This window comes from Elephas maximus, chromosome 26 (assembly GCF_024166365.1).
Source record: "Elephas maximus indicus isolate mEleMax1 chromosome 26, mEleMax1 primary haplotype, whole genome shotgun sequence".
Classification (NCBI taxonomy): Eukaryota; Metazoa; Chordata; class Mammalia; order Proboscidea; family Elephantidae; genus Elephas; species Elephas maximus.
The window spans coordinates 27,052,062-27,065,159 of record NC_064844.1 but is presented as its reverse complement, the minus strand read 5'-3'; the positions used below and the strand labels follow the sequence as shown (position 1 = coordinate 27,065,159).

The window sequence follows — 13,098 nt, the reverse complement described above, 5'->3', positions numbered from 1 at the left end:
ACAGCCCCGTGGAAATGCCTGGGGTCCCAGCAGAACACAGCAGCGTAAAATACAGGATGGGATGGTGCTGAGTCAAAAAAGCAATTTGCAGAAGACTTCATATCATGGTTGTATTTATATAAATTAAAATATAATCAGCATCAAACAATACATATTTGATGCTACAAAAGTAGTAAAATTTTAATGAAAAGCGAACTCAAAGTTCAGGATTGTGGTGACATCTGAGGGAAGGAAGGAGGGCATGGGGGCATGAAAAGTAAGGGTCATGTCCCATTTCTGTAACAGGTGGTGGGTATTCTGTGTGTAATTTTTTCTATCCTTCTGTGTAATATTTTATAAAACTATTAAAAGGAAATACTGGTCCTAGTATACAATAAATAATAGTGCCTTTTAAACTTAGTTTATTTTGAATGCCATCAGTCCATTTGAAATTAGTTTGTGTGTACCTGGCAATTCAGTGTTTTAAAAAAAAACAAAAAACCAATGACAACAATAGAACCAATTTAAATGGGAGTTCCTCGATGCTTATATGATTTATGTTGAAAACTAGGAATTGAAGGATCAAAAAAATAAATTGTGAATATCTGACAAATAAGAATCTTGATTATATCATATTTAGAAAAAATAAATAAATGAAACTACTGATTTAAGTTTTCAGAGCTCTGTTTTATATCTTTAAATGGACAAAGGTCTTTGAATACAAAATAATAAGATTAATATAATATTTAATATTTAAGAATATTTAAATATTTAATAAGATTTTTGTTTTCTCGTTTCTAGTACTTTAAAAATCAAGCCGATAACTCAAAACTGTATGAAGTCTGCTTCGGTAGATTGAGTCACAAGAACACATGAAAAGCCAAGAGGTTAAAAGCAAATAGCCAAAGAAGTATCGCAGCCTTTTTTATTTTTTAATCGTACTTTCTGACCGTTTATTCTCCGGATGAAGAGGTTTTCATTTTAAGTTTTAGTGCCAAACTAAGTTGGGACGATTCACCTTGTCCCTGTTGTCAGCCTGTGCTCGCATGATCTCTGAATTAGGGGCCAATGGCCTGTGGAAGTTAATACAAATGAAAAATAATACTGATGTGCCTCATGCTTTCGGCTTTGGGGTTTTAGCATTAAAATATTGGTAAAATACTAGTATTTAAGTTTTTCCTGTTTTTTTTCCTCTCATACTTACAGCAGTAAAGTTTTGTAGTCTGAGAAAAAAAAAAAGAAAATGTGGTAGAATCCCAGAGTCAAACTGTCAAGTTTTATTGTCGTTAAAGCTGCCTCACAACGACACTACATGAAACAGAACGGAACACAGCTCAGGCCTGCACCGTTTACGTCGTTATGTTTGAGCCCATTGTTGCAGCCAGTGTGTCAATTCATCTCATTGAGGGTCTTCCACTTTTTCACTGACCCTCTGCTTTACCAAGCATGATGTCCTTCTCCAGGGATTGGTCCCTCCTGATAGTATGTCCGAAGTACATAAGACAAAGTCTCGCCATTCTCCCTTCTAAGGGACTTTCTGGCTGTACTTCTTCCAAGACAGATACATTTGTTCTTCTGGCAGTCCGTGGTATGTTCAGTATTCTTTGCCAACATCCTAATTCAAATGTGTCAGTTCTTCTGTCTTCCTTCGTTACTGTCCAGCTTTTACGTGGATATGTGATGATTGAAAATACCATGGGTTGTGTTGAGTGCACCTTAGTCCTCAACATTTGAAAGAGGTCTTTTGCAGCAGATTTGCCTAAGGCAGTATGTCATTTGATTTCCTGACTGTTGCTGCTTCCAGGGGCATTAAATGTGGATCCAAGTAAAATGAAATATTTGACAATTTCAGTCTTTTCTCCATTTATCATGATGTTGCTTATTGGTCCAGTTATTAGGATTTTTGTTTTATGTTGAGGAATAATCCATACTGAAGACTGTAGTCTTTGATCTTTATCAGAAAGTGCCTCAGGTCCTCTTCATTTTCATCAAGCAAGGTTGTGTCATCTGCATATCGCAGGTGGTTAATGAGTCTTCCTCCAATCTCGATGCTGCGTTCCTCTTCATATAGTCCAGCTTCTTGGATTATTGGCTCAGCATCCAGATTGAATAGGTATGGTGAAAGGATACAACCCTGACGCACACCTTTCCTCACTTTAAACCATGCAGAATCTCCTCGTTCTGTTCTAATGACTGCCTCTTGGTCTACGTACAGATTCCTCAGGAGCACAGTGAAGTGTTCTGGAGTTCCCATTCTTTGCGATGTTATAATTTGTTATGACCCAAACAGTCAAAAATGCCTTTGCTGACAGTCAATAAAATATAGGTGAATAACTTACTGATACTCCCTGGTTTTCAGCTAAGATCCATCTGACATCAGCAATGATATCCCTTGTTCCACATCCTCTTCTGAATCTGGCTTGGATTTCTGAGTCATTTCTGACTCACAACGACACTACATAAAACAGAACGGAACACTGCTCAGGCCTGCACCATTGTTATAAACGTTGTTATGTTCGAGCCCATTGTTGCAGCCAGTGTGTCAGTCCATCTCATTAAGGGTCTTCTGCTTTTTCACTGACCCTCTGCTTTACCAAGCATGATGTCCTTCTCCAGGGATTGGTTCCTCCTGATAGTATGTCCGAAGTACATAAGACAAAGTCTCGCCATTCTCCCTTCTAAGGGACATTCTGGCTGTACTTCTTCCAAGACAGATGTGTTTGTTCTTCTGGCAGTCCGTGGTATGTTCAGTCGACGTACTGCTACAGCTGCTTTTGAATGATCTTCAGGAAAATTTTACTTGTGTGTGACATTAATGATATTACCTGACAATTTCCACATTCTGTTGGATCACCTTTCTTTGAAATGGGCATGAATATGCATCTCTCCCAGTCATCTGGCCAGGTGGCTGTCTTCCAAATTTCTTGGCATAGACGAGTGAGCACTTCCAGCATTACATCTGTTTGTTGAAACATCTTAGTTGGTATTCCGTTGTTTTCCACCAGTGCCTTCAGTGCAGCTTGTACCTCTTCCTTTAATATCATCGGTTCTTTATCATATGTTGCCTCCTAAAATGGTTGAACGCCGACCAGTTTTTTTTGGTATAGTGACTGTATTCCTTCCATCTTCTTTTGATGCTTCTTGCATGGTTCAACATTTTGTCCATACCCAAAAACCAAACCCACTGCTGTCGTGTTGATTTCGACTCATAGCAGCCCTATTTTGCGCATAACCAACCCACTGCCGTAGAGTTGATTCCGACTCATAGCGACCCTATAGGACAAAGTAGTGCCTGGCGGATTCGAACTGCCAGCCTTTTGGTTAGCAGCCATAGCATTTAACCATTACGCCACCAGGGTTTCTATTTTGCCCATAGAATCCTTTAATATTGCAACTCAAGGCTTGACTTTTTTCTTCATTCTTTCAGCTTGAGAAATGCCTAGTGCATTCTTCCCTTTTGATTTTCTAACTCCAGGTCTTTGCACATTTCAGTATAATAGTTAACTTTATCTTCTTGAACTGCCCTTTGAAATCTTTTGTTCAGCTCTTTTACTTCATCATTTCTTGAATTTGCTTTAGCTACTCTGTGTTCAAGAGCAAATTTCAGAGTCACTTCCAACATCCATTTTGGTTTTTTCTTTCTTTCCTGTCTTTTTAAAGACCTTTTGCTTTCTTCATGTATGGTGTCCTCAGTGCCATCCCACAGCTCGTCTGGTCTTCAGTCTTTAGTGTTCAGTGCGCCAAATCTATTCTTGTGATGGTGTCTAAATTCAGGTAGAATATACTCAAGGCCATGTTTTGGCTTTTTCAAACTTGTTTTACTTTTCTTCAGCTTCAACTTGAACTTGCATATGAGCAGTTGATGGTCTGTTTTGCAGTCAGCCCCTGGTCTTGTTCTGACTTAACGATATTGAGCTTCTCCATCATCTCTTTCCACAGATATAGTCCATTTGATTCCTATGTATTCCATCCTGCCAGGTCCATGTATACAGTGGTCATTTATGTTGTTGATAAAAGGTATTCGTGTTAGTCATCTAATGCTGCTATAACAGAAATACCACAAGTGGATGGCTTTAACAAAGCGAAGTTTATTCTCTCGCATTCCAGTAGGCTAGATGTCCGAATTCAGGGTGCCGGCTCCAGGCGAAGGCTCTCTCCCGCTGTCGGTTCTGGAGGAAGGTCCTTGTCAGCAGTCTTCCCTTGGTCTAGGAGCATCTCAGTGCAGGAGCCTCAGGTCCAAAGGATGTGCTCTGTTCCTGGCACTGCTTTCTTGGTGGCATGAGGTCCCCCTCTCTGCTCTCTTCCCTTTCCTTTTTATCTCTTCAGAGATAAAAGGTGGAGCAGGCCACACCCCAGGGAAACTCCATTTACACTGGATCAGGGATGTGACCTGGGTAAGGGTGGTGTTACAATCCCACCCTAACCCTTTTTAACATAAAATTACAATCACAAAACGGAGGACAACCACACAATACTGGGAATCATGGCCTAACCAAGTCGACATACATTTTTGGGGGGACATAATTCAATCCATGACAGTATTTAAAATGGATAGGTCATGGGCCTTGCAGAATTCTATCGTGCAATCTCCAGTGTTGTGTCTGTCACCAAGGCCATATTTTCCAACTACTGATCCTTCTTTGTTTCCAGCTGTCACATTCCAATCACTAGTAATTATCAATGCATCTCGATTGCATGTTTGATGAATTTTAGACTGCAGAAGTTGGTAAAAATCTTCAATTTCTTCATCCTTGGCCTTAGTGGTTGGCACGTAAATTTGAGCAAGTCGTATTAATGGGTCTTCCTTGCAGGCGTAAGGATATTGTTTTATAGCTGACAGTGTTGTACTTCAGGATGGATCTTAAAATGTTTTTGACAAATGTGACACCATTCTTTAATTTGTCATTCCTTGCATAGTAGACCATATGCTTTGTCTGTTTCACAATGGCCAGTACCAGTCCATTTCAGCTCACTAATGCCTCAGATATTGGTCTTGAAGTGTTCCAATTCATTTTTGACACCCTGCGGTTTTCCTAGATTCATACTTTGCACGTTTCTTATTCCAGTTATTAATGGATGTTTGCAGCTGTTGCTTCTCATTTTGAGTCATCCCACATCAGCAAATAAAGGTCCCAGAAGCTTTACTCCATTCACATCATTAAGATCAGTTCTACTGTCAGGAGACAGCTCTTCCCCAGTCGTATTTTGAGTGCCTTCCAACCTGAGGGGCTCATCTTCCCACACTGTATCAGACAATGTTCTGCTACTTTTCATAAGGTTTTCACTGGCCAGTTTTTTCAGAAGTAGACTGCCAGCTCCCCCTTCCCAGTCTGTTTTAGTTTGGAAGCTCCACTGACACCTGTCCACCATGGGTGACCCTACTGGCACTTGATATATTGGTGGGATGCCTTCCAGCATCACAGCAACATGCAAGCCATCACAGTATGACAAACTGACAGGCGAGTGGGAGGGGGTCAAGTTATTAGTGCCATTCATATTTGATTTCCTGTGGATATAGTTTAATCATCTTAAAGAGGAGGTTAGTTCATAAACAGGCAATATACATTTTCTTGTTCTTTTTTTAGATTGCATAATCTGAATCATTATTTTTATTGGATGCTAAATTTTTAATTTTTATTTGTTAATTATAATTCTAATTGTTCTCATTAGAAACCGAATTTGTGCACTGTTCTTTTCTTACATAGGCAACACTTAATAACTCTAATAGGTTATGATTCTCATAAACTGCCATTGAGGGGCTTGTGTGAAAAACAGATCTCTCTGAAACCAAATAGTACTTCTACTGTGACATGAGCAAATTGTTGTGGTAAATGATTAGAAACCTTAAAATTTACTCAACATGTTTATTTTGCTGATAGTTTTTTTCTTCTTTCTGTATGTAGGTGTTTAGCCAACTTGGATCTGTGCTGAAAAACAGTGACATTTCAGTCCATCTCGTAGAGGTGAGCCAAAAGTTAAGTGAGATCCAAGCAGCAACACTGACTGAAGAGAAGGTCCCATTGGAGCGAAATGCTGGCTCTCCAGTGTATATGAAAGGTATTTCTAAGTCGGGGATACCAATTTCCTGGTACCGAGATCTGCAAGATGTTCCAAAAGGTAATTATTTTTGCATTACTGAAGGAAAATTTTGATCACAACCCCTCACGGTAGTGATAGGTGATAAGAAGCTCTTACAGCAACATAATTGATTATTGCTGCCAGATCCTTTACGTGTAGCCATTTTCTAGCAAAGAGCATCATACTGGAACATGAAATTCCCTAACATTGAGGAGCAATGTATTTCATGTAGTTTCGCAAAAAACAGTATGTAAATCTGTTGTATTTTTTAGTTTTTGTCTACCGCTGAGATAGCACTGATAGGAAGCAGTCCGAGGCAGTAGGACTGAGGGAACCGATATCATTAGATTCGGTTAGCTAAATTATTTGAGCTTTTGAAAATTCTTACTTGCCTAAAAGGAACAAGATGTAGTGGTAAAATCCCTGAACAAGCCAGGCATCTCATGCTGATGAGCTCAGCCTGAAGTGGCGGCGCCTCCCGGCAAGGCAGGTTCACGATTCCTGGCCTCCGCCTTCCCTGTCGCTTTTAGGAGATCCGGATTCCCTTCCAGCTCTACCAAACTTCCAGCTCTGACAAACTGATTTAAACTGATGATGCAGACACTTGGGCTCTCTGGCCCTGTTCTGTGGAAAATGAGAAGAGTAGCGTTCGTTCCCCTTGGACGTTCTGCAGAGTTAGGTTTCCCGTGAAGCACCCCTGGGGATCCTGTGCTGCTGGTGCGCCAATCCTGAAGGACCAGGCGTTTCTTTCTCCCAGTTAATGTTCAGAAGCAGCAATTAATTGCCTTAAATATGCCGAGATACTCACTTTTTCTTCTGTTTTTCAATAGGGCACAGCTTTTATCTCGCACATGAATTTTTTGATGTTCTTCCTGTGCACAAGTTTCAGGTATTGATGGGAAAAGGTCAAGTTCATAAATGAGTAACAAGGGCCTTATGCTGTAAGAGTGAACGTTTGTGCCATTCAATTGGACTGGTATTTAATTTACTGAAGATTGCTTGTGGAAGTTATTTCTTAACTATATTTGGAATTTTGATGAATATAAATAATTCAGAAGCAAAAAGGAAATATTAAGGAGAATTCTTGTGGGATAACGAAGTGAGAGAGTTTGAGATGGTAAATGGCTATAGTGCAGTGTAAGATTTTTTAAAGCAAATTTTTTAAATTCCAAAGATTAAAATTGTTCTTCATTCTTTCCATGGGCAGAGTTAAGATTTTGTGGTAATGTATGTGTACTATTAATGCTAAGATCAGTTGTTATTATGCAGCAGTTTGTTACCAGAAGCTTCTGATTATTTCTCCAGAGCCTGTTTTCCATTTTTGGACACTTTCCATGCTGCTGATTCTCACTTTCTTCTATTGCTCCACATTCGTTACTGCTTTCATTTACAACATGAGTAGTTTACTCATCTCGTTCAAAGGAAATGAACTAATGCTTCTAAATAATTTCAAGTAGTCAAGTGCTCTATAAGTGTTAGTTAAATATATAATAAGTGTTATCTATGTTATTTATGGTAAGAGGAGAAAACTAATAGTTATTTTTGGTAGAGGCAGTTTTGAGAGCAAATAAGACAAGATTTGTATTAATGTGTTGTTTTTGGTTAGAAAACACCACAGGGATGGCGAGAAGTCTTAGTTGATATCGACCCCCAAGTTTCTGACAAACTGCGGTTTGTTTTGGCGCCTTGTGCCACCCCAGCAGAAGCCTTCATACAGGTAGGAATACTTTTGTTTTTCTTCTTATTGCCTTTTATTGGCAACAGAATCTTCCAGGTCTTATTTATCGAGTTACTCTTTTAGGGTTCATTTACCGAAGAAAGAGTTGCTTTCAGTACGTTTGCTTTCAGTACGTGATGTGCCTTTTATTAACGGTGGAAAGGACAGAGGCTCTAGAGGCAGGAGCTGAGGTTAAAATCCACATTTGCATTTCTTAGCTGTGCGACCTTAAGCAATGAGAATGCAGTAAGAGAGAAAGTAAGTGCTTACTCAGCAAGTCCCTAACCTTCTCTGTTTACCTCAGTTTCCTCACTTTTAAGATGGTGACGACGTCATCTCCTTTACTGGAAGAGTTTGACGTCTGTGAAAGCAGTGTGGTGCAGCGTAGTGTGGTAGCAGCAGCAGTAGTAACACCTAGCATTTGTTGAACGCTGCATGTTTTCTGTGTTGTATTCTGTACTGTATTACTGTGTATCACTCTGTATTTCCTTACTGGTTCCTCAGAACGACCCTAGTAACTAACTTCTGTTAGCACTCTCTGTGGGCAGCTGCTGGAGCCTGGGCTTTGCCGTGCTTCCACTCAGCTCTGGTCTGACGGATGGTGGCTTTACTGCTGCTTTCTGCTGACGTCAAGGAGTAATCACAAGAGCTTACTGATCTGAGCTCTGATTGCCTCTTTTTAGTCCTTTTTCTAGCTCAGGGAAAAGAGTTCCACTTTCTGGACCTTAAGTAAGAACTTCCTGTCTCATAAGTTAATCAATTTTAGAAGCATAACAGCATTTAAAACTATATCTCTAAATTTTTCTTTTTTGCAAAGTATATGTAAGTGAGAATATCAGCCTAAACACTTGTGAACATTTCTATTTACTTCGTATTCTGGGTACCTAATTTTACCTGAGAAACAAATTCATAAAGCTACCAGGCACTAACTCCCTTGCCCTGGGAGTTGTGTTTCTGTATCACTTAAGAGGGAAGGAGTGATGACTTTGCCGTTTGTTTGAACGGGGCGAGTGGTAACAGAGTCGTCTTCTTGAAGAGAGGAATCGAGAGGGGGTGAGGATGTCAGCATGGTAAGCTGTGTCAGCTTGAAGAAGCTGACCTCATGGTGTTTAGACTACAGTACCCTGGTGGCATAGTGGTTAAGTGCTAGGGCTGCTAACCAAAGGGACGGCATTTGGAATCCGCCAGACGCTCCTTGGAAACTCTATGGGGCAGTTCTACTCTGTCCTGTAGGGCCGCTATGAGTCGGAATCGACTCGATGGCACTGGGTTTGGTTCAATTTATTTAATAGTTCTGGCTTACATGGTTCATTATTTGATTTAATCCTCACAACAAACCTTCTGCTGTATGTAGATGATGAGGAAAGACTCAGAGCAGTTAAGTAACTTGTCTGCCAGTAGGCAGAGACGTCAGGGCAAGTCAGTACTTCATTTTCAGTGGGATGTTAAGAGAGCAAATGTTAATGTATGCTTTCATAATGAAGAAAACCAATGTAAATTTTCAGTCATCTTAAGAATTAGTGAAATGTCATAGGTACTGGCAAAGTTAACAAGTGTTAATATTTATTGTCATTTTGCTTTTTAAGCTAATAAGCTCCTACTGTGGACTTAGTTACTGGCTGAACATCTCGGGAATTAAGGGTCGCAGGAATTATTTCATAAGGTGATGTTTCTATTACAGATACCAAAAACCAAACCTGTTGCCATGGAGTTGATTCCCTCAACTCAGAGCGACCCTACAGGACAGAGAACCACCCCATAGGGTTTCCAAGGAGTGGCTGATGGGTTTGAACAGCTGACCTTTTGGTTAGCAGCTCTTAACCACTGCACCACCAGAGCTCCCAATTAAAGATAGAAGGGCACATTATCAGGATACTTTGTGCCCCAACGAAAGGTTACATAATATACTTAATAGGATCTGTTTTTTTTTAATTGGATTTATATCCTTTCAGCACATTTTTTTGAGTGCCTGCTGTGTTCTAAAGGTAGACAAAAAATCCCTTTCCCATGCTTCCAGTCCAATGGGATATATTATATATGTATATGAATTATGACATAAAGGTATATCACTGTTAAGTAAGACAATGCACTTGGCCTCCTGGAGGGTTGGGCCTTCTGGGGATATAAAAGAGGTTAAAGTCTTTGTAAACTGAGTGGATGGCTTCCAAGAACCAAGGAGTTCTATACAATAAAAAGGATGCCACATGAAGAATTTAATGTAGCAAACATTCATATTGAGAAGGAATTTATTTTTATTAAAATTAAATGCTCATTGTAGAAAAACCAAAGAAAATACAGATGAGAAAAAAAATCTAAGGGCGCCGTTCCTCTGAGCGATGTACTTTCTTCTCCTCTGTTACTAGAGTGACGAAACAAGGGACCATGTGGAAGTGTGTCCTGACGCAGGAGTTATCATTCAGGAACTTTCTCAGCGCATCGCACAGGCTGGAGGAGCTGCACTGATTGCTGATTATGGTCACGATGGAACAAAGACAGATACCTTCAGGGTACGGATAGTTTTATAATATGATTTATCAGAACTAACAAAATCAATTGTTAGATTTTGAGCTTATCGAAGATCTTTATCTTTGGTTCCCATAATACTTAGCCTTGTTATGTTACACTATTTTATAATTAAGATTAATTCATATTACTGTAATTACTCTTAAAGAGCCCTGGTGGCTCAGCAGTTAAGCGCTTGGCTGCTAACAAAGATTGGCAGTTCGAATCCACCCAGTGGCTCCTTGGGAGAAAGACCTGGCAGTCTTCTCCTATAAAGATTACAGTCTAGAAAATGCTATGGGGCAGTTCTGCTCTGTCACATTGGGTCACAATGCATTGAAAAATTGACTCGATGGCACCCAACAACAACAGTAATTATCTTTATCCCTAGGTTTTACTTCCTAACCCTAAGTCTGCTGTCCAGCAGGGTCTGAATTTTTGCACAGACACTAATAAGCATCTGAATGACACAAATGGGAAGATTTTCTGAAATTCTGAAACTTGTGTTCTTTTCCCCTACCCTTTATTTTAGAGTTTTTGGTACTTCTTTGCAGACTTAATCTAATTACTGTAGTTTAAGTCATTCAAACCTTTTTTCTATCCTACTTCCAACTTACATCTTTTCTCCTCTCCAGATATATTTTTTGCCCTTCCTAAACATCCTTATGTTCTTTGAATACGATTGCTTTAATACATTTTAATGGGAATACATTTAAGTAGATGCCATTAGTCATTTTCTAGATACGTGGTTCACAGCCTCTAACTGTACCTGTTTGTTAAAAATGCTGATTCCCTACCTTCACCTTTAGGGTTCTGATTCACTAGGTCAGGGTGGAGTCCAGTAACGTATTTGCAGGTGATTCTGGTGCACATGGACTATGGGTCCACTTTGTAAAACACCGTATAGGTTCTGATTACCTGAATTCATCTGTAGAATTAACGAGATCTCCTCTAGTCCATCCCTGAGCGTATTAATGAAGATGCAGAATACCTGTGTCAAGGGCACATCTCCAGGCACTCAACAGTGCACTTTTATATTAGAGCTTCCGCAGAGTGTTCATTTGAAGACAGGGTGCTACTGCATTAAGTTTGAAAACCACTGACTTAAGCCATATTTTCAGAGTTGGTTGTTAAGTCTAATGTACTAGAATAGCATTTCTTTAATCTTGATGGCAACCATAGAAGGGCCAAAACTCCTTATTTCTTTAATTATGTTCAAGGGCTTTTGTGGTCACAAGCTCCATGATGTCTTACTTGCTCCAGGAACGGCTGACCTAACAGCTGACGTGGACTTCAGTTATTTGCGCAGAATGGCACAGGGGAAAGTGGCCTCTCTGGGTCCAGTGACACAACAAATGTTTTTAAAAAATATGGGTATTGATGTCCGGCTGAAGGTAATGGTTTATTTCACTGTCAGTACTTTAATTTCATAGCACTTAGATTATTTTAAATGTGAAGTTTACCTGGCCTTGGTGCTCTTGTAGTTAGCCAGATGGTTGGTGTTCCAGGCTTTTCGATAGTGTAGGAGTCAGTGCAGCCAGATAGCCTGGGGGTTCGTGCATCTCCATGTGAGGTAAGGCTCTGAATAGTTTTCATTTTTGTTAAGAAAAAAACAGAAAATTTGGCCATGTTTATGTGTATCAATTTTTGTAATGTTCCTCTGAGGACAGTTAACCCTTCAGAGTAGGCAAAACCCACTGGGGTATTTGTTAAAAATGCAAATTCACAGCAACCTATGTTTATGACAAGTACCCCAGATGGTTCTGATGCAGGTGATGAGAAATCATATTTCGAGCACTGCTTTATGGAATATTTAATAGTCATAAGTACTGCTGCATAGAACTAGGAATACTTCTTCTGGTCACTTTTGCTAAGGATTTTTTTTCTTTTTAGGTTCTTCTAGATAATTCAGATGAGCCATCTACAAGGCAGCAATTAGTTCAGGGGTATGATATGTTAATGAACTCTAAGAAGATGGGAGAAAGATTTAACTTTTTCGCCTTGGTACCTCATCAGAGACTTCCCAATGGAAGCCATCAGATGAATGCGTGTAAATCAAAACCTCCTCCAGCACCTGTGGCTGGGTTCCATGAACTTGCTTGGCGGTGACATTTCAACTTGGACTTTTTACCCCTCAGTCTGCCTAAGAAATCGAAATAAAGGGAACACATTTCATACATTGCAGGTAAAATGAGCATTAAAATACTTTGCCTCTTCACAGTCAATAAAGATAACGTGTTATATATATAATACAATTAAAAATTATACAGATATTAAGCTGTGTGACTTTGGGTATAAACGTGTGCTCTTGAGTTAACGAACATCTGTTAACGTAGAACGGAGTTTCTTTCGATTATGAAAGCCAGTTGCTATATTTCTGTTTTATTTTTAAAAGAAAACATGATCCTTGATTGATTTAAAAACTGGAAACCACCTGAGTGGGCATTCACAGGGGACTGATGAACTAGAACCACCCCTGTGTTAAAGAGTCAGGTAGGTCTGAATGTTGTGACACAGAAGGAGCTCGAAGATCTAGTACATGCAGTTTCTCTAGTTATGATTCCATTTTTGTTGGAAGGAGAAAAGCTATATTTAAAGAAATACATATTAAAATAACAATTAAATATAAGTAATTCATAAAAACTAATTTACTAGGTGAAGAATGGTCATTTTCTATTTTTTTTTTAGTATGTATACACATTAAAAAAAAAAAAAAAAGCAAGCAAAGCATGTCCCAGAGGTTTAAAAACAGAGGTTTAATCACTATTAAATTTCCCAATCTGGAGGTGGGGTTGGGGGGTGGGGAGAGACATATTTTTTGA

At 39.4% G+C, this 13,098-nt stretch overlaps 1 protein-coding gene across 5 annotated transcripts in view; it reads left to right on the top strand.

Annotated features, from left to right (window-relative positions):
* NDUFAF7 (NADH:ubiquinone oxidoreductase complex assembly factor 7) overlaps positions 1 to 13,098 on the top strand; it is a 22,046-nt gene extending 8,948 nt beyond the window's left edge. For 4 of the 5 annotated variants that reach the window (XM_049870611.1, XM_049870610.1, XM_049870613.1 and 1 more), the window contains 6 exons: positions 5,883 to 6,096; positions 6,888 to 6,946; positions 7,664 to 7,774; positions 10,138 to 10,281; positions 11,497 to 11,670; positions 12,170 to 13,098. In XM_049870611.1, the coding sequence (XP_049726568.1) occupies positions 5,883 to 6,096; positions 6,888 to 6,946; positions 7,664 to 7,774; positions 10,138 to 10,281; positions 11,497 to 11,670; positions 12,170 to 12,385 (918 nt within the window). In that variant the 3' untranslated portion in view covers positions 12,386 to 13,098. Of the gene's footprint in view, positions 1 to 5,882; positions 6,097 to 6,887; positions 6,947 to 7,663; positions 7,775 to 10,137; positions 10,282 to 11,496; positions 11,671 to 12,169 lie in introns of those variants that run through there. The other variant, XM_049870614.1, reaches the window with a different exon arrangement.